Raw genomic sequence first — 22,179 nt, 5'->3', positions numbered from 1 at the left:
CACTGCATGACTTGGTACACACGGTCTAGGATAAGCTTCCATTTGTTTCTCCTGTTATGTAAGACCGTTCAACTACAGAGAGTGAAGATATTAAAAGAGAATTTAGGAAAATGAAGATAAGGTATGAAAAATATTTGTAAAGTAAATCCAAAACATAATACATAAACTGGCCACTTTATTAGATACACCTGTACACCTGCTCGTTAATACAAATACCCAATCAGCCAATCATGAGGCAGCAATTCACTGTATAAAATCATGCAGACATGGTCAAGAGGTTCAGTTGTTATTCAGACCAAATATCAGAATGGGGAAGAAATGTGACTTTGACTGTGGAATGATTGTTGGTGCCAGACTGGGTGGTTTGAGTATCTCAGAAACTGCTGATCTCCTGGGATTTTCATGTACAACAGTCTCTAGAGTTTACACAGTATGGTGCAGAAAACAAAAACAAAAAAATCCAATGAGCAGCAGTTCTGTGGGCGAAAGCACCTAATTGATGAGTGAAGTCAGAGGAGAATGGCCAGACTGGTTCAAGCTGACAAGGTGACAGTAAATCAAATAACTACATGTGACAACAGTGGTGTGCAGAATGGCATATCTGAATGCATAGAATGTGAAACCTTGACATGAATGGGCTACAGCAGCAGAAGACCATGAACATAATCATCAGTGGGTACCTAATAAAGTGGCCAATGAATATATATGGGCTCACAATAAGGATAATCCCTCACATGAAAATAGAGTAACTTGTAAACATTGAGTAACTGACATGGTCAAATCTCCAGCAGTATCAATAGACTAAAATTAATGTGGGGTCCTAATTAGAAAAAACAGTAATAGGCATGTACTGTATACTGTGCAGTTTTCAACTGCATTATCATTCTGCAGGTTGATACTTAACTACCCCTAGGTTTGAGGAAAGGATACGCAGATACTTCCCTTGTTGCATATATGATAGCTGCCATACTTCCTCATTCAGAAATGAAATACTTGCTCCTTTGCAAAACAGAAGTCGACTGTCAGGCGGATCCAGCTGTGAAAGTAAAAATTTAAGCCTTGAGAGAGATACCAAGTTATATTCTAAAATAATAAAATTTTACCAGTTGCAGATCTCATACAATCATTAAGTCATACAGCACAAATAGGTCCTTTGGCTCAACGTCAGCTCGTCAAGTGTTCATTTACAAATAGCTGTTGTGCCAAACAATTTATTTTCCCTATGTATCCTTTCTCCATCCACAACAGGGAGGATTTCCCAGTAGCCAACCATTTTGTTTCCACTCCCCATTCCCATCTGTCAATGAGGCAATGCTCAGGTTGGAAGAGCCACACCATATTCCTTTTGCATGGCATCTGGCCTGACAGCATGAACATCGATTTCTCTGACTTCCGGTAATATCTCTCCCCTCCTCCTTCTCTCCATTGCCATTCCCCATCACCCCTCTCAGATGCCCCTCCTTCTTCCCTTTCTCCATGGCCAACTCTACTCTCCAATCAGATTCCTTCTTCTTTAGCCCTTTACCTTTTTCACCAATCATCTCCCAGCCTCTCACTTCATCCTCCCCCCCCAAAAACTCACCTATCTTCCCTCTCACCTCTTTGCCTCTCTCTTCCATGTTGTACTCCTTCCCCTATCCCATCTTCTCATTCTGCTTTCTTCCCCTTTCCTTTCCAGTCTTGATGAAGGGCACCAGCCCAAAATGTCAACTCTTTATTCCTCTTCATAGATGCTACCTGACCTGATGATTTTGTTCCAATATTATGTGTATTGTTCTGGATTTCCAGCATCAGCTGAATCTCTTGTGTTTGTATTTTCCCTACATTCCCAATTTCTACCATCGACTAGGGGCAATTTAACATGGCCAGTTAACCTACCAACTCAACATATTTTTTGGGATGCAGGGGAAAACCATAGCAACCAGAGGAATCCTTTGCAGTCACAGGGTGAATGTAAACATTTCTCAAAGATAACATTCAAGGTGAACATTGAACCCAGGTCAAAGGACCTGTGAAGCAACAGCTCTATTAACTGTGTAAAGGTGCTGCCAAAAAAACTACTTTTTTTTTAGGAACCCAGAATGTTTTGTTTGTTAAGACGGTGGTTATTTAAGTTACACTGACTTGAATGTCCGCAAGTTTGACTTTCTAACTCTGTCAAGTTAATTGATCTTATTGCAGCAGGGATGCTCTAATGGCCTCTGCAACCCAAATTAGAGAGGAAATTGATAATTCTTTGCTAACTGTGGTGTTTTAAAAATTAGCTTTCTTTGTCACATGGATATCGAAATATATGGTGAAACGTGTTGTTTGCGTCAATGACCAATGCTGGATATGCTGGGAGCAGGTCACAAGTGTCACCATGCTTCTGGTGCCAACATAGCATGAGCACAACTTAATAACCCATGTGTCTTTGGAATGTGCGACAAAACCAGAGCATCCAGAGGAAACTCAACAGAGTCACAGAGAGAACATAAAAACTCCTTACAGACAGTGAAGGGAATTAAACCTCCATCTTCCAAACACTGCCCATCTCCTTGCTCTTGCATTTGTGCACACAGATATTACACATGAGCGTGATTGGGCCATTTTGTTGTCTCCTATATTCTTTGCTTGCATTTGAACGTGACTATTCTTCACAAATATTTAAATTGTACATTTGCAAGAAGTGTTAGTAAACTATTTGGCAGATTTTTGAAAATTTAATTGCCATCAATTATCAGATATTTTTAAATAATCGAATCTTCTAAAAGGAGATTACATCCTATGGGCTATTAGGCTAGACCGTTCAAAATATAAAGTCCTCTTTTATTGTCATTTGGTCATGCATGCATTAAGAAATGATACAAGTTTTTCCAGAATGATATCATGGAAACACATGACAAACCGACTTAAAAACTGACAAAAACCACATAATTATAACATATAGTTACAACAGTGCAAAGCAATACCGTAATTTGATAAGAACAGACCACGGGCACGGTAAAAGTCTCAAATTCTCTCGAGAGTCCCATCATCTCACGCAGACAGTGAACCTCCAGCGCCGCAAACTTGCCGATGCAGCATACTGGAAGCATCCGACCACAGTCCGACTCCGAGTCCGTCCGAAAACTCCGAGCCTCCGACCAGCTCTCCGATACCGAGCACTGAGAACCATCTCTGCCGAGTGCTTCGACCCCAGCCCCGGCAATAGGCAATAGGCAATAGGCAAAGCCCAGAATTTGGGGCCTTCGTCTCCAGAGATTTTCGATCGCACAGTAGCAGCGGCAGCAAAGCGGGCATTTCAGAAGTTACTCCAGGTGTTCCTCTGTGCTTCTCACGGCTGTCTCCATCAAATCCAGATTGCGCACGGCCCCCTACTTAACACATATGATATTCATTCGGAACGGTCGCGCTGCTATCTTTTCCTCCCTCTTTTAATAACATAAATAACCACCATCATACCACACAAAATACTCCATGCAAGAGCAAATGAAAAAACAATGCAGCAAATGCAATCTAATTGTTTAAGATCTTCACTGATATAAAATAAAATGCAGCTGAATGATCTGGAATTGGATTTGCAAAGAATGAAATTACTGTAGATATAGAAATGAAAAGGGAGACATTTAAGATATTGCTGTAGCTGGACTTCATGTTACAAGCAAATGATCATGACTGAAGGAACTGTTTGACCATTATTTAGAACAAAAGAATCAGAATTTAAAAAAAAATATTCAGCAGTTCCAACATCTCTGATAATCTATCTATATTGATACAATTATGTAGGAAGGCAAGCAAGTGGCTATGTTTCATTAGGAGTTTGAAGAAATTTGGTATGTCACCAAGGGCTCTAGCAATCTCTATAGATGTACTGTGGAGAGCATTCTAACTGGTTGCATCACCCTGGTACGGAGGGGCCACTGCACAAGATCGGAAAAAGTCACAGAAGGTTGCAGACTCAGTCACCCCCATCATTGGTACCAGCCTCTCCAGCAGAGGACATCTTCAAAAGGCTATGCCTCAGAAAGGCGGCATCCATCTTTAAGGACTTTCATCACCCAGTATATGTTCTCTTCTCATTGCCACCATCAAGGATAAGATACAGGAGACGTACACTCAGCATTTAAGGAGCAGCTTCTTTCCATTCGCCATCAGATTTCTGAACGGAGAATGAAACAACTCAAGACCGCTACCTCACTATTTTTTACACCAGTTATTTAATTAAATTTTATATATATTTAAGTAATTTGTAGTATTTTTTTTACTATGTATTGGACTATACTGCTGCTGCCAAACAAAAAAATTCACGACATCTGTAACAGTAATTCTGATTCTGAAATAAAAACTCAATTACATTTACATTTGGCTTATGAAAACATAATTATATTTTATGTGCAAAACGTAAGCATGGCAAGGGTACTGTTGTGTTTCCAAAAAATTAAGCCTTGGTTTGTGAGGGTGTGCTTTAATGAAATAAACTGGCTGAATCCCTTTAGCGTTAAAAATGAGATTGAAAACTGATCACAATACCCATACTAATCTGGCTGAGAAAATAAGAAGGCGTGAAAACACAGCAATATAAAAAATAGGGGATGTAGGGATATTCGGTCTTCAAACCTTTTCTGCCAATCAATATAATCATGGCTTCTCTCCTCAAGGGAGCAGGGAAAGGAAAGGGTAGAAAGAAATGAGACAAAGTGAGCATTAACTTTGCATCCCATCAAGACAGCACATTATACTTAATGAGCACACAAGAGACTGCCAATGCTGGAATCTGCAGCAACTAACAATCTGCTGGAGGAACTCAGCAGGTTGAGTAGCATCTGTGTAAGGAAAAGAACTGGCAATGTTTTGGGTTGAAACCCTGCACCATTATGTTTAATGAGGTGCATTAATGGTAGTGGTAGGGAGACAGTGTGATGAGTTAGGCTGGTGAACTATTCCAATCAAGCTGCAAATCAAATATTTTCTACTTTTATTGGTAATGACAGTTGAATGAATATTGAACTGATATCATTTACCCTTTGGTTAATTGCAGATGTAGATAGCAACATTGTATCCTACATGAATCTTAGATTATTGTACAGACTCAAACACAAACGTTTAGCAATGTTTGCAAGGCTTATGCCTTCAGGAATTTTGCAATTAATTTACTATTTTTCTTCACTTATTTGTCTAATTCTATGTAAATACAGTTTTAACAAGAATGTACAGAATATGAATGGGTCACTTATTCATTCATAGTGATGGCCAGTTTCCATTCTTCTTCATCTAACTCTGTTAGTGAATGCATCAAATTCCTCTCCCCGTTATCTGTTTATTGCACCAACATTCATGAAAACATCTATGTCAATTTAAATGCATTGTTTTAATTTAAAGGTGAATGACTCCAAACACTCCCCAACAGCAGATAATAGGCTGAGCATTCTCACTTGAGCACCATCCAATACTTGTTTTTTGGAACATTAGAATGGGCAAAGTTACTTCAGATTTGTACTAAAATGTGAGATCAGGTATTTAACTTAAAACATTAATTATTGGTACAAAAGAGAACTAAAAACAGGAAAAACTTCTTCAGTGAACCTAGTAAATTTATCCAAAATCTTTTAAAACAGTGTAACACTGGAAACGAATATTGAATTAAGGCAACATTCCTGTTTTACAGGATACATGGTAAAGCCCTATAGTTCCCTTGCAAGTCACAAATGCAAATATGAAACTATTATTTATCTATCATGATTTATGATCATAGGATTTTCCTGTCAAGATTAGTAATTTAAATACATTTATTGGATTAAGTTATAAAGAAACCAAGTTGAGCCACTCCCAGCCCCTTGGATTTCTTTCCCTATTCTACTGTAGATTGTCATATGATTTTACTGTCATTTTATAATGTAATAGCTAGGTTTGAATTTTTCTCTGCAGAAACTACAAGTAGAAGGAATTTTTGGGAATATCTCAAATGATCAGATTCCCTGTGAAATTCCACATTCTGTATCCTGCAAAGCAGTGTAATATTGACAAAGTAAAGAAGGTATTTCAGTGATATTTCCGTATTACCTGTAGATCCTCTTCTGTTGTTATCCAGTGACCTGCAACAGCTAGAAGACTGATGATGTCATGTTTATGTGGGAGATGTTTTTTGGCAGCAAACTCATCTTCCTTGCTGTAGAGCTGCACTGTAGCACAAGATATCAAAGCATACATCATTTATTCCATGGCGGCTGAAATCATGAGATAAGTGATACTGTCACAACAAAGTTTGATACAGTTTTTAAGACATCAAGAGCATTTTGTGATAAATTCCCCCCCCCCCTTTATAATTTTGGCAAAAGTTGACTTTGGTTATTTATTTTCTTTGCTTCACAGTCATACAGATACACAGTTAAATTATGCAGCAGCAATTCAAGTTACCACCTTTCCAATTCCAAAACCATCAAAATAGTCTGTATCTAAGTAAGAGTGTATTCCAATCTTTAAAAGTTTTGAATTATTTTAAAACATGGTCAATTTTAAAGGCAAGTTTCACCACACCACGCACTAGTGTCTAATAAAAATGGTACACAACTAAACTTCTTTCAGCATCTTGCCAGTGTCACCCTGTAATGCTTGGAGCTAAAATGAACTAAGATCACACTCAAATCTAAATTTCTTAAGACGCAAGATCCCACCATTAGGCACATCTCTTCCTCTCCCCTCTCCGTTTTCCACAGGGATTGCTCTCTTAATTCCATTTCTGATTCTCACATTGACATGTCTGTCCACAGCCTCCTCCACTACCACGTTAAAGCCAGGCACAGATTGGAGAAGCAATACTTTATATTCCATCTTGGTACTTTCCATTCTGATAGAACGAACATGGATTTTTCTAATTTCTGGTAGTCACTCACTTTTGTTTCCTCCGCTGCTCTGTTTACCCTCATATCTGAATTGAATTGAATGATCTTTATTGTCATTATACATAGGTACAATGAAACTCTGTTTAGCTTCCTCTCAGACAATTAAATAAAGCGGTAGATAAAAACAAGACAGTAATAGAAAAACAGTATTAAATAGATAAGTAACAGAAAATAAGTTGCAGCAGCACCAGAATATCACAGTAATGCACAAAGTGCCGTTAGTGCAAGTATTTGAGTCCTTGTGTGTGCTTGTGTGTGCTCACAGTTTCAGTCATTGTTCTGTGGGAGTGGTGTGACGGAGGCCACAGCTCTGGGATAGAAGCTGTTCCTCAGTCCATTTGTTCTGGCTTTTAGTGTCCTGAACCTTTTGCTGGACGGCAGCGGGTCAAACAGGGAGTTGTCGGGGTGTGTGGTGTCTCTGGTTATGCTGATTGCTTTCCTCCTGAGTCTGCTGGAATAGATGGTGTCCAGTCCTGGGAGCTCCATCCTGACAATTCGCTGGGCCGCCTTCACCACGCGATGCAAGTCTTGTAGCTGTGCAGCTGACACACCACATTGTGGCGCTGTTGGTCAGGATGGTTTCAATTGTGCTTCTGTAGAAGTTAAGCAACAGCTTTTGTGGAAGTTTGGCCTGTTTCAGCTTTCTGAGGAAGAAGAGTCTTTGTTGTGCCTTTTTTACAAGCAACAAAGTGTTGGTGGTCCACGTCAGCTGTTTTGACAACATAACTCCAAGGAATTTCAGGTTTTTCACATTTTCCACTACCTCTCCATGTATATGTCCGTGGCCCCATTATGCCCTTCTCTTTCCCTTCTCCTGTGCATCACCTTCATCTTCCACCCTCTGGTTCCTTGCATTCTGTCCATGATCTACTGTACTCTCCTGTCTGATTCCTTCTCCTTCGATTTTTTGACTTTCCTGTCTATCACCTTCCAGTTTTTCACATTATTCGCTCTTTATCCACCTGCACCCCCACCTGGATTCACACATCACCTGCCAGTTGCCATCTCCTCCCCCCCCCCCCCCACTCATTCCCTACTCTTTTATTCTGGCTTCTATTCCCTACCTGTCTAGTCCTGTGGAAGGTTCTCAGGCCGAAACATCAGCTGTTCATTTTCCTCCATAGATGTTGCCTGCCCTGCTGAGTTCCTCCAGTATCTTCCGTGTTGATTCAGTCTAAATTTTCATTTTGCTTGTCGACTTTTTTTAAAAAACCTGAGTCAATCTACCCAACCAATTGCAAGATAAAGACACAAATGCTTTTCAACACAGAGCGCTGAATTTTAATCCATCTGAGTAGGTTGGGAACATGTCAATCATGTTGGGAAAAACTGTCCAAAACATGGATCAAACTTTCCCATTAGTAATTTTAACAGTTGCACTACAACAGGCAATCCATTCACAGAAAGTTGGCTTCATGTTTAACTAGCAGGGCTGTGGCTGTATTTATTTTAGCGTTCCTTTTAGTTTTATCCTAATGTAGCTGGGTTTGTCAGACTGTGGGAAATGGATAGCTAAATATCTAGTGTGAGGAACAGGGTCATTAAGCAAGGACACTTAAAGGCCTAGGAAAGCACAGACGTTCCCAGTGATCAGACAAGCTTAGCTTGCAAAATCCCACCTGTCATTTGTCTACTGACTCCCTAATTCCGTTAGTAGATGTGTATTAAAATTGTAATTCGAAAGAAGAAAGATTAGTTTTATTTGTGACATGCACACTGAAACATTGAAACATACAATGAAATGTGTGGTTTCCATCAATGATTAACACAATCTGATGATGAGCTGAAGGCTGCCCACAAGTGTCACCATGCTTCCAGCACCCACATAACAGGTCCATAACTTAGTAACCCTAACCTGTATATCTTTGGAATGTGGGAGGAAACAAGAGCATTTAGGGAATATGTACAGACCCCTACAGACAGCAGTGGCAAGTGAAACTAGGTTGCTGATCCTGTAAAGCAATGTGCTAGCTGCTGCACAACAACACTTACTTACAACCATAATGTAAAGCATTATTAGAAATTTGGTTCAGTATTACCAACTGATTTTAAGGTGCAACTTTAACTGCCCTAAACACTTACAAGTGTTGGTTGCTGAGCCATTAGGACAAAAGTTCTGGTTGGCTGCTGGTGACTAGTGGTGTTCCAAAGGGGTCTGTGTTGGGACCAACTCTTTTTACGTTATATGTCAATGACTTGGATGACAGAATGGATGCAAACACGAGGAAATCTGCAGATGCTGGAATTTCAAGCAACACACGTAAAAATTGCTGGTGAACTCGGCAGGCCAGGCAGCATCTATAGGAAGAGGTCCTGACGAAGGGTCTCAGCACGAAACGTCGACTGTACCTCTTCCTATAGATGCTGCCTGGCCTGCTGCGTTCACCAGCAATTTTTATGTGCGTTGACAGAATGGATGGCTTTGTTGCAAAGTTTGTGGACAATATGAAGATAGGTGGAGGGGCAGGTATTTTTGAGGAAGTAGAGAGGCTACAGAAGGATTTAGACAGATTAGAATAGGCAAAGTGGCAGATGGAATACAGTGATGGGAAGTGTATGGTCATCCACTTTGGTAGAAGAAATAAAAGGGTAGACTATTTTCTATATGGAGAGAAAATTCAAAAGTCTGAAGTGCAAAGGGACTTGGAAGTCCTATGCAGGATTTCCTAAAAGTTAATTTGCAGGTTGAGTTGTTGATGAGGAAGGCAAATATGATGTTAGCATTTATTTCAAGAGGACTAGAATACGAAAGTAAGGACGCAATGTTGTGCCTTATAAAGCACTGGTGAGGCCTCTCTTGGTGAGTCTTGTGAGCAACTTGGGCCCCTTACCTTAGAAAGGATGTACTGACAGTGGAGTGTGTTCAACAGAAGTTCACAAAAATGACTCCAGGATCGAACAGCTTGTCATATGAAGAGTGTTTGATGGCTCTGGGCCTATATTTCACTAGAATTCAGTAGAATGAGAGGAGACCTAATTGAAACCTATTGAATGTTGAAAGGCCTCACTACATTGATTGGCCTTATCTCAAACAATAACGAGGTGGCCCACAGGGAAAAAGTCATCTCTCTGACACAGTGGTGTCAAGAAAACATCCTCTCCCTCAATGTCGCAAACACAAAGGAGCTGGTTGTGGATTACAGGAGGAATGGAAACTGGCTAACCCCTATTGCTATCAATGGATCTGGGGTTGAGAAGGTAAACAGCTTTAAGTTCCTTGACATCCATATCACCCAGGACCTTACGTCGTCTGTACACACCAGCTGTGTGGTGAAAAAGGCACAACAGCGCCTCTTTCGTCTCAGACGGTTGAGGAAGTTTGGTATGGACCCCCAAATCCTAATAACTTTCTACAGGGGCACAATTGAGAGCATCCTGACTGGCTGCATCACTGCCTGGTGTGGGAACTGTACCTCCCTTAACTGCAGGACTCTGCAGAGAGTGGTTTGGACAACCCAGCGCATCGGTAGTTGTGAACTTCCATGATTCAGGACCTTTACAAGGACAGGTGTGTAAAAAGGGCCTGTAGGATCATTGGGGACCCAAGCCATCCCAGCCACAATCTATTACAGCTGCTAGTACCCGGGAAGCAATACCGCAGCATTAAAACCAGCACCAACAGGCTCCGGGACAGCTTCTTCCACCAGGCCATCAGACTGATGAACTCACGGTGATTTGAGTGTACTCTATATTACATTGACTGTTCTATTTATTATAAATTACTATGATTGCAAATTACACATTTAGATGGAGACGTAATGTAAAGATATTTACTCCTCATGTATGTGAAGGATGTAAGAAATAAAGTCAATACAATAGAGTGGATGTGGAGAGGGTGTTTCCTAATGATATGGGAGCTAGGACCAGAGGATAGAGGGCTGTTCTTTTAGAATGAAGATGAGGAGAAATTTGCGCAGGTTGACTCTGTGATTAAGAAAGCATACAGTGCATTGACCTTCATCAATTATGGGATTGAGTTAGGAGCTGAAAGGTAACGTTGCAGCTATATAGGACCCTGGTCAGACCCCACTTGGAGTACTGTGCTCAGTTCTGGTCAGCTCACTACAGGAAGGATGTGGAAACCATAGAAAGGGTGAAGAGGAGATTTACAAGGATGTTGCCTGGATTGGGGAGCATGCCTTATGAGATTAGGTTGAGTGAACTTGGCCATTTTTCCTTGGAGCGACGTAGGATGAGAGGTGACCTGATAGAGGTGTATAAGATGATGAGAGGCATTGATCGTGTGGATAGTCAGAGGCTTTTTCCCAGGGCTGAAATGGCTAGCACGAGAAGGTGGAGTCTTAAGGTGCTTGGAAGTAGGTACCGAGGAGATGTCAAGAGTTGTTGTTTTTTTTTTTTTACGCAGAGAGTGGTGAATGCGCGGAATGGGCTGCCAGTGACGGTGGTGGAGGCGGATACGATAGGGTCTTTTCAGAGACTGCTGGACAAGTACATGGAGCTTAGAAAAATAGAAGGCTATGGGTAATCCTAGGTAATTTCTAAGGTAAGGACGTGTTCGGCACAGCATTGTGGGCCAAAGGGCATGTACTGTGCTGTAGGGTTTCTATGTTTCTTTGTGCAAAGAGTGGTGAATCTGTGGAACTCATTGCCACAAACAGCTATGGAGGCCAAGTCTTTCTGTATATTTATGGCAAAGGTTAACCGATTCTTGATTGGTCAGGACATGAAGAGATACAAGGAGAAAGCAGAGAATTGGACTGAGAGGGAAAAATGGATCAGCCACGATAAGCAACACACATCAAAGTTGCTGGTGAACGCAGCAGGCCAGGCAGCATCTCTAGGAAGAGGTGCAGTCGACGTTTCAGGCCGAGGCCCTTCGTCAGGACAGCCACGATAAAATGGTGGAGCCAAATGGCCTAATTTGCTCCTACTGTATATCTTATGATGTGTACAATTCCATTTGTGATTTTGACTGAAATTGCTGTATTCAGTCTGGCAGAAGCAGAACTTCAGCCATTTGTCTGTAATGCTCATGTTAAAGGGAGAAAATTATCAAGACTTTTGTTGATGCAAAGTGAATTCCTGAGAATATTCTGATAAGAGTGGATGATAATAAGGACTTGATCTTTTTGGATTCTGTTTACGAGAAGGAAACTCATTGACACTCTATATCAGGGCTCATACAAAAAGCACATTTAAGTGAAGTGGCAAAGGGCATTTGACATTGGTGGAACTCCACTCCATTTATGGGCCAATAGGTTTATGTGTTAAAGGCACTGAAGACAATTGTATTATAATGGTATAATTCTTATATTAAAACATACAAAATATAAAACATTGCAGAACAAACCTCCACAGTCCACCACAATGTTCACGCCTAGGCCACCTGTTTCTTCCAAACAGCTGTCAACAAGGTCAACCTTGCTGTCAGACAAATTGATCACCCTGGCTGTGACAGATTAGAAGTTCAATTAGTCTGCTGCCTTTGACAATAGTATTCTCAATAATTCATCAACAGAAAGGAAAACCATTCTAATCAGTAATTTTGGTTAACAATTAAAACTGATTGACTTTTAAAATTATGTACATCCAAACATTTGTGAGCTTTGTTATATAAAAAAACATCAAGGGCCATGCAAATCTTCCTCACTTGGGTGAAGCCAGGTGAAGGAGAAGGGCCACCTGCCAGCTTGTGCTCCTTTCCATCCCCCACCCCTTCCCATTTCTCATTCTGGCTTCTTCCCCTTCCTTTCCGGTCTTGATGACGGGTCTCGGCCCAATATGTCGACTTTTTTTCTCTATGTAGACGCTGCCTGACTTCCTAAGTTTCTCCAGCATTTTGTTTGTATTATTCATTTCCCATACAATGCACTTACAGCATTAAGTTTTGTCACGGATCAAAGAGAATGGAGTTTTCAATCCCTTAACTTAGTTTATCTTATTCTCCAAAATGTATACCACAGACTAACTCAACGACAAATATAATTATAATATTTCTAACAGGATGCAAGTATTACAAACAAGAAAATCCACAGATGCTGGAAATCCAAGCAACACACACAAAATACTGGAGAAACTTAGCAAGACAGGCAGCATCTATGGAAAAGAGTGAACAGTTGATGTTTTGGGCCAAGACCCTTTATCAGGACTCATCTCCACAGGACTCTTTGAGAATGCAAGTATTAATTAACTTGTTAAATTTGGAAAGATGACTTTAGAGTTAATTTCTTTTCCTGTCCCTAAAAGACATGGACCAATATGATCACTAATGAACTCTGTTGAGCTGATAAACTATTTGATGAGAAGTAGAAGGAGAGGTAGGGGCATTCAATGACATCTACAACTCTGATATAAAATTTGAAAGTTAAAGTGCAAGCACTTAACTCAAGCAGAACACATTTAAATCCAAAGGATTAATCACCGTTCTGTTCGATGTCACAATAATGCTCTTTTTAAAAGCTGTGATGCAGTATGTTCAAATGATCACTCAGTAAGCACACCTGGCACATTCTTACTATAGGATTTGAAAAAGAAACAGCAATGGAACGTGTTTAATTGTTTTGTCAAAGCAACTGAGCAACTACACGTTCTTTCATGTTTGGATTTTTGATTCATTACATTTATTTTCATGTCAAGGGCCTTGGTGGGGTCGGGTGGGGGTGATGAAACCCTGGTCTTGGAATAGGCAATGCACAGCTCGATTCCTTATCTTCAAGACCACCATTGAAATTTCATGGAAAAGTTTAAGGAAATCAAAAATTTAAGTGCAACATAAATCCTAGAATATCGCTCGATAATTTAGATGTCATTTGACTACATTTATAACCATAACTTGTTTTCTTGGTTGGAAAAAAATCCCAAAGTCATAACTTAGACACACTGCCCAGCAATTCCTTGCTTTAATCCTAGCTTAATCATGGAACAATTTACAATGACCAATTAACCTATTAATGTCTTTGGACTCTGGGAGGAAACCGGAGAACCAGGAGGAAACCCACGGGGTCCCAAAGAGAAAGCAGCAATGCAAATTGAGCCCGGTTTGCCTGTACTGTAAAGCATTGTGCTAACCACTATGCTACGGTGCCACCAGCTAAAGCAACACCACTGCTAAAATCACTACCACTGTACGGTAATTCATATTAATACAACATACTTACTTTGCAGGCCGGCAAATCAATCTCCCTCAAGGGGAAAGAAAATACTTTCTTGTTTTTGATTTACAGCACATACTTTATTAAAAGGTTGGCTCACATTACTAAGAGACATTGACTTACCTACCAAAGGTTGTCGAATGCCTTAAGTATTGCAACCGTAAACAGACCAAAGGCAGAAAATAAAGAAGAGAACAATATAAAGGACTAGAAGATGATCCATTAAAAACAAACCAACACATCAAGCACATTGCTGCAATAGGAGTAGTTGTTCAGTCTTCACTACCTTACTTACCAGTCTTATTATTTTTAGGGATCGATGGACTTGTACTCTTTCCTTCAGTACTTTTTAGATCCCTACCATATATGGTCCATGTTCTGTTCTTATTAGACCTCCCAAAATGAATCACTTCCCACTTATTGGGATTAAATTTCACCTGCCATTGCTTTGTCTAATTCACCAGCTGATCAATACCATTCTGTCACCCAAGATGATCTTCCTCATTATCAACAACTACAACAACTTTGTGTCATCTGCAGACCTTAGATTCTTATACAAATATTTACAGGATATGTGAGATAGTCAGGTCTCAGCATCACATGCCTCCAATTATAAAAGCAACCTTTCACCTTCATCATCTCTCTTCATTTAGGAAGTTCATTCTAGATATGATTTGCTGACTGCTTTTCATCCCAAGAGCCTTTTAACAGTTGAACCAATGTCATGCAAGATCTTGTCTGAGATTCCTCTGAATTTCACGTAGGCTACATCAACTGCACTGCCTTCAATACATTTTCTCACTTCTTAAAACAAAACTCAATTTAAATGAGGTGCAGGTTAATCATGTCCTCAGAATATTTTTTCAATAACTTCTGTATCGTTAACTTTGAACTCACTGTGCTGCAGTTACCCAGTTTACCCCTGCTACCATATTTGAATACAAAGTCAGATTTTTCATTTTTTTATAATTGGATTCACATATTTTTTTTAAAAAAATGATTATTATTTGCTGGGGAACAAGGGACATGAAATATTTATTTGCATGCACGGTTCACAGCTGCAAATTCCATTCATCTACATCATCACCTGCAAAGCAGGTGAGTCAGTTAGGTGAGAAATATAACTTGTCCAACCATTTTTGTCTTGAATGTTCCATTGTTAAGATTCAATCTAGATCTCAGAGGTTGAGCAATAAATCATTCCCAATTCTCTGCTTGGTTCTTTAACTCTCACTCTGCTGAAACCTTGCAAGTATATTCAGTAAGCAGCTGAGGCATTCTGATCGGAGCCATTATTGTTTCTAAGCAAACTAAACTCATCTGGACCACAAGGATCTTTTTGTACTACTTATTGAAATTAAATTTTACTATATATTTCTCATTATAATTTATAGTACTTTTTATTTACACTCTGTACTACTGCCACGAAACAATATATTGCAATACACAACATATGTCTGTGATATTAAACCTGATTCTGATTCAGAATGGCTCTACAACTGAGTCAAAGAAAATATTGATATATAGAAATATCGATGAGGCATACCTTTAAGGTGTTTGGAGGAAAATATAGGGGGATGTCAGAAGCAGGGTTGTGTTTTTTTTAAACAGACAGTGATGGGTGCATGGAATGTGCTGCCAGGCATGGTGGTAGAGGCAGATAAATTGAAGAAACTTAAGAGACTTTTAATTAGGCACATGGATGAAAGGGAAATGGAGGGCTGTGTGGCAGGGATGGGTTAGACTGATATTTGAGTAAGTTAAAGGGTTGGCACAATATTGTGGGCTGAAGGGCCTGTACTGTGTTGTACAGTCGGCCCTCCTTATCCACGGGGAATTGGTTCCAGGATCCCCTGCAGATACTAAAAAACGCGGATGCTCAAGTCCCTTATTTAACCTGTCTCAGTGTGGTGGACTTCAGGACCCAGCGGAGCTCCGGACCTTATTTAACCCATCTCAATGTGGTGGACTTTAGGACCCGACGGAGCTTGGGACCCACCGCCCGTGGCTGCTGCTGAATCCGCAGTGTTTCTGTTCCCTTGACGGAAAGTGATCACGATTGAAAATAAAGTGGAAATAATAAAGCGATCGGAAAGAGGTGAAATGCCATCGATCATTGGAAAAGTGTTAGGCTGCAGTTGGTCAACAATCGGAACAACTTTAAAGGATAAAGTGAGAATAATGGAGCATGTGAAAGGCCCTGCCTCGATGAAAGCTACAATTATTACTAAGCAACACAGTGGCTTAATTATTGAAATACATCCATTTCTTAACTGTTTTATATGCATAGAAAGGTAAAATATATACGATATACTAAGACAAACGTTTGACTAACTGATGCTAAATAATACTGGATGTACCTGTTCTGACTTACTTTTAATACCTAATACAATGTAAATGCTACGTAAATAGTTGTTATACTGTATTGCTTAGGGAATAATGACAAGAAAAAAAGTCTGTACGTGCACAAACAATGAGTGCTGGAGAGAGAACTTCTGGGTTTTCCCAATCCGTGGTTGATTGAATCCGCGCATGTGGAACCCGCGGATAAGGAGGGCTGACTGTATTGTTCTATGTTGTATGTTCTATAACTTGCACACAGCACAACCCACACAATATTTAGCTTTGTACTGTCTGGAGGCAAGTAAAAGTCACAGCCCACGAGTGACAGACAATGATCATTCTCATGAAGAGTAAGCAACAGTCCCTTGACATTTAGTTGCACCACCATAGATAATGACTCTGAGCCTCATCCCTAACCTGGTTACCTTAGCCACAAACTGAACTGCTGCTGTCCACATAAAAATGGTGGCAGTCTAGAGGCTGAGTATTCTGCAGTGGACAACTCACCCGATTCTCTGAAGCCATGTTAGGAATATAATGGAACGCTCTCTATTTCCCTTAATGAGTATAGGAGTGTAGCTCCAACAATAATTAAGCAGTTTGAAATAATCCTGTCAAATGTATTTTTTTTGCCTTAAAACTGCAAATCATTTCTACTTTCTGTGAAGGTTGAAAATGTGAAGTTGCTCACTTCGACCAACATATTTACATATTGATGATTGCTTTCAATCTGGGATTGTCAATAGAGTTATAGAACATAACAGTGAGGAAACAAGCCCTTCAGCCCATCTATTACATACCAAACTATTAATCTGCTTAGTCCTCTCAACCTGCATCAGTACTGTAGCCCTCCATACCCCTCCCATCCATTTATCTATCCAAATTTCTCTTAATTGTTGAAATCAAACACACGCCCACTTCTTCCACTGGCAGCTTGTTCCACACTCTCACTATCCTGAGTGGACGAGATCCCCTCATGTTCCCCTAAACATTTCACCTTTCACCCTTAATCCATGATCTCTAGTTCTACTCTCACTGTGTTGCCCTTAAGGCATTTATTTGACTTGGTTGGGTCTAAGTTTTAAATGATTTGTTTGTAACTATTTTCTAGTTAAAGTTAAAAGTTGATAATTAAGTTTCAGTATAACAAAGGTAAATTCATTGTCTACAGTATATCGTGGCATGCGATGATGTCACCTCCGGTTTTGCCGTGTCTTATGTGTAATTTCCAGTTCAGGAAGGTGTGAAGGTGGGGCCATGCGTGCAGCATGATCGTGAAGAGCTCCGTTTCTACCCACAAAGAAACGTTATAGAAGCAACGCCGGAAGCTCATAAGAATGTATTTGGAAGTAAAAATATTAACGCGGTTTCTGTTAAGGAAGCGGCGGTTGGGGCGGCGCGCATGCTGGCTTTTCAATTTCAAACGCGGGGTCGGCTCGAGCTCGGTGGCGGTTTTACGCGAACCCCTCGCCTGCTACTCGGGGCGGCTGGAGACACTCGCTAAAAGAAGAGAGCGTGCGTGGTCTCCAGAATGAAACAGACGCTGTATATGTTTGTATTCTTTTATCAACAGTTTTCACCATACAATGTTAATGTGGAAGAGTGAACAGTAAATGGTTAACCTTACTACGACTCTGTCTTCATTGACTCCGGTTTAACTTGGTGTTTAGTCAGAGTTTCAACACACTGCACGAGAACACTACACTCACACAACCTCAGTGGAAAATGTGGATTTACCCTATCTATATCCCCTCATAATTTTGTATACCTCTATGAAATCTCATTATTCTCTATCTCCTATGCTCTAGGGAATTAAATCCTAACCCATTCAACCTTGATTTATAACCCAGGTAGTCAAGTCCAGGCAACATCCTTGTAAATTTTCTCTGCACTCCTTCAATCTTAATGGTATCTTTCTTGTAGTTAGGAGACCAGAACTGTGTAAAATACTCCAAATTAGGCCTCACCAATGAATTACACAACTTCAACAAAACAACTCCAGTACTCCATTCTTTGATTTATGAAGGCCAATATGTCAAAAGCTCTCCTTATGACCATATCTACAGTGGCATGCAAAAGTTTGGGCACCCCGGTCAGAATTTCTGTTACTATGAGTAAAGGATGAACTGATTTCCAAAAGGCATAAGGTTAAAGATGACACATTTCTTTAATATTTTAAGCAAGATTACTTTTTTATGTCCATCTTTTTGACATCAGTTCATCTTTTACTTGCTTAGCTATTCACAGTAACAGAAATTTTGACCAGGGGTGCCCAAACTTTTGCATGTCACTGTATGTGATGCCACTTTCAGGGAATTATGGACCTTTATTCCCAGATTATTAATTTTCTTGAGATTACAGACTCTCCACAGATCCACAACACATGACTATTTTTATATGGATGGCATGCACTCTCTCCTTAGTTCATGCATGATAAGTAAAAGAACTTCTCAGAAAAACTGAGACAAGTTTTAAAATAAGCACCGTGAAAATCCCAATATAAATATAATTTATTTGAGTGCTATAATTTTGTCAGAAACTAGATATGAACTTAGTCTTATTTTTGTCTGAATAGGAAATTGGCACTTAACTGCATAACAATTATATCCCTTATCTTAGTTGTATTGTGAAGGAATTCAACAAGCCAAAGGAAAAATAGTTCAACAAATGAAAATGTTCTCAAAAGGCAGCTTCAATTAATTTTTCAGAACATAAATTTACACACAAAGCAGTAGTCATTCTGTACGAAATTCCTCAGAACAAAATTACAAGTTTGTAGCACAATTGTGGTGATTACCTATGTACGAGGGGTGACCTTGGACCTTCAGAAAGTGTCCACAGATGGGTGATTGATAAATTTGTGGCCTAAGGTAGAAGGAGATGAGTTATACAGCTCTCGTTACATGCACATGCAGGTCATCTTTTGAGTGATTATGCAGAAAGTTTGAAGTTAATAATTCATCTCCTTCTACCTTAGGCCACGAACTTATCAATCACCCCTGATGATTTATTAACTGATGAGTTACTAACTTCAAACTTTCTGCATAATCACTCAAAGAGTTGAACTGCATGTGCATGTAAAGAGAGCTGTATAAAATCTCCTTCTACCTTAGGTCACAAACTTATCAATCACCCCTGCTGTGGACACTTTCTGGACGTCCAAGATCTCCTATGCTCCACGACCGTTGGACTAAGTGTGTAAATGTCGGAGGGGACTATGTTGAAAAATGAGTGTGCTAGGTTTTCTGAAATTGACTCCTTCTATCTTAGGCCATGAATTTAACCCCTCGTAAATTCTCTACGGTCAATAAAATAATTTAAAAATTTTCTAGGCACCAAGTCTGGGGTCATAATTACTGTTACACCGCTATTTCTGCTCTGTACAAAACCAATGTTGTGATGTAGCATAACATTAAATTCTACACGGATGTCACGCAGGAGGTACAGAAGCCTTAAGACCCCCACATCAACAGGTTCATGAACACCAACTTGCCTTCAAATAATCCATTCTTGAACCAACCAGCATAACCTGGTACTGCCAGCGCAAGTGGTGCATGTAAGCTCAATTTCAATGTTTAAGAGAAGTTTGGATAAGTACATGGATAGTAGGGGTATGGAGGGCTATGGTCCTGGTGCAGGTTGGTGGGACAGGCAGTTTAAATGGTCTGGCATAGACTAGATGGGCCAAAGAACCCATTTCTGTACTGTACTTTTCTGTCACTCTACCCCTAATCAGTAGAGCTTAGCAACACTATGATCACTCATTCACCTTGCATTAAAACTGACCTTTTTTCCTTGATATTGTGTTTTTCTTGAAAATATTGTGTATAATTCATATTTAGGTTTTTCATGTGAAGGCTGCTTATCTTATGGCACATGCCTGTAATGCTGCTACAAGTCAGTTTTTTCCATTGTTCCTGTGCCTATGACAATAAACTTGACTTTGAATGGAATACTGGCCCAGTGAGAATTGGAGGTTTCTACTAGATGAAATGAAGCATTGCCACTTGGGAGGGACGATGAGAAAACACACCTCCTGAGAAAAATCCATCATATTGTTAGTAGCTTCAACAACAGCAAGAAAGTTGAAGTACAAAACACTTGTATTTTACAGCATTCTGGTATGTTATACTCAGTGACCATTTGTTAGGTCCACCTGCTCGTTAATGCAAATATCTAATCAGCCAATCATGTGACAGTAACTCAAAGCATAAAAGCATACAGACATGGTCAAGAGCTTTAGTTGTTGTTCAGATCAAACACCAGAATGGGGAAGAAATGTGATCGAAGTGACTTTGACCAAGGAATGATTGTTAGTGCCAGGCAGGGTGGCTTGAGCATCTCAGAAATGAACCTGGAATTTTCATGCACAACAGTCTCTAGAATTTAAAGAGAATGGTGTGAAAAACAAAAACATCCAGTTCTGTGGGTGAAATTGTCTTGATAGTGAAAGAGGTTAGAGGAGAATGGCTACACTGATTCAAGCTGACAGGAAGGTGACTGTAACTCAGATAACCACATGTTACAACAGTGGTGTGCAGAAGAGCATCTCTGAATGCACAACATGTTGAACCTTGAAGTAGATCGGCTACAGCAACAGACAACCACACTGGGTTCCACTCCTGTACCTAATAAAGTGGCCACTGTGTATACTAGCAAGTCAATTATATTTTTCTTAGTGATAGCACATAAAGTGTTTTCAATAGAAGGACACACAAACCAAAACCACACATACCAACTGTTGGCCTTAATCCTTCCAAGTACTTTTTGTCCTCATTGTTGTGCACAGTAGAAATTAGTTTTGCACCTCTGTGATGAGCCAGTTGAATAACAATAGTACCAAATGGCTGAAAAAGAGAAAGGCAGGACAGGTATTCAGCCAAATGAAATATTATTTACGATGTTATTATTTACTACAATGCATGACATAAATTAAAGAGTCTCTTTCTATTTCTTATAGTAACTTAATAGCATTTTTTAAAGCCTTACGTTGTACTGCTGCCACAAAACAGCAAATTTCACAACATACGTCAGTGATAATTAACGTGATTCTGATATCCTGTAACTTCAAGAAAGCAGTTAGAGATAACCTTATAGATTAAGGAAAACATGTTATTGCCACCATTCATATAGAAATAAACATAGAGGCCATTATTTAAATCCTATTTGGCATCAAGCACCATATACAGCAAACTAATACTGAAGAGACCTAGGTATTTAATTAAATGTATCTCTATCCACAATTACTAGGCTCATTATGCCATTAATGAGTTGGAGATAATAATTATTTCATTTGACTGAAAACCAGATTAGCAGTTCCCCAAGACTCTGGTAACTACATCAATGTGCCAACAATAAAAACTGCCAATGTTCTGCATTGTCAGTTCATGACCAGTGTGCTAACTATTGCCGATTTTGTACAAAAAGCTGTATTGTGCTTCAGGCATTATAATCAAGTTTACTAAATACTAAGCAGAGTTTAATGCAGAGTCCTATTAATTGCTGGTGTTGGATTTTTTTTTCCCTTTTTTATAGCAGTAGTAAAAGGCAAACCACAGTCTTTGTTACCCTCTCACAAGAGAATAACAAACTTGGAATGTTCAGTACTTCAGTTCTTTGGACTTGTTTCAGCATAAATTAAAAGGTTTTCAACAGGAGGTTTAAATGAAGGATTTCTTAGACTTGTGAGTATACTGTGTTTTATAAAACAAAATTGATGATGCTGGCTGCAGTCAGCACATACCTGTCAATGGCTGGAAGAAAATGAATCTCAGGGTAATACATGGTGACATATACCCCCTTTGATAATAAACTTACTTTAAACATCCCTGCTCAAAAGAAAG

The 22,179-nt window shown here is 39.7% G+C and overlaps 2 protein-coding genes across 11 annotated transcripts in view; one reads left to right on the top strand and one right to left on the bottom strand.

Annotated features, from left to right (window-relative positions):
• The window catches only part of cryzl1 (crystallin, zeta (quinone reductase)-like 1), a 93,490-nt gene that overhangs the window by 13,396 nt on the left and 57,915 nt on the right, over window positions 1–22,179 (bottom strand). For 2 of the 3 annotated variants that reach the window (XM_072259943.1, XM_072259940.1), the window contains 5 exons: window positions 21,072–21,183; window positions 14,117–14,137; window positions 12,193–12,291; window positions 6,043–6,161; window positions 931–1,036 (listed from right to left, as the gene is read on the bottom strand). In XM_072259943.1, coding sequence (XP_072116044.1) covers window positions 931–1,036; window positions 6,043–6,161; window positions 12,193–12,291; window positions 14,117–14,137; window positions 21,072–21,183 — 457 coding nt within the window. The remainder of the gene's footprint in view (window positions 1–930; window positions 1,037–6,042; window positions 6,162–12,192; window positions 12,292–14,116; window positions 14,138–21,071; window positions 21,184–22,179) is intronic. The other variant, XM_072259941.1, reaches the window with a different exon arrangement.
• setd4 (SET domain containing 4) overlaps window positions 1–22,179 on the top strand; it is a 148,522-nt gene that overhangs the window by 123,796 nt on the left and 2,547 nt on the right. Inside the window, exon 11 of one of the 8 annotated variants that reach the window (XM_072259937.1) lies at window positions 21,875–22,020. The exons of 6 other annotated variants lie outside the window; for them this stretch is intronic. In XM_072259937.1, coding sequence (XP_072116038.1) covers window positions 21,875–21,977 — 103 coding nt within the window. In that variant the 3' untranslated portion in view covers window positions 21,978–22,020. Of the gene's footprint in view, window positions 1–15,968; window positions 17,963–21,874; window positions 22,021–22,179 lie in introns of those variants that run through there. One more of the 8 variants, XM_072259938.1, reaches the window with a different exon arrangement.

The sequence above is a fragment of the Mobula birostris genome, chromosome 6, assembly GCF_030028105.1.
Source record: "Mobula birostris isolate sMobBir1 chromosome 6, sMobBir1.hap1, whole genome shotgun sequence".
Classification (NCBI taxonomy): Eukaryota; Metazoa; Chordata; class Chondrichthyes; order Myliobatiformes; family Myliobatidae; genus Mobula; species Mobula birostris.
The sequence above is the reverse complement of the archived record's forward strand: the minus strand, read 5'-3'. Positions and strand labels throughout refer to the sequence as shown.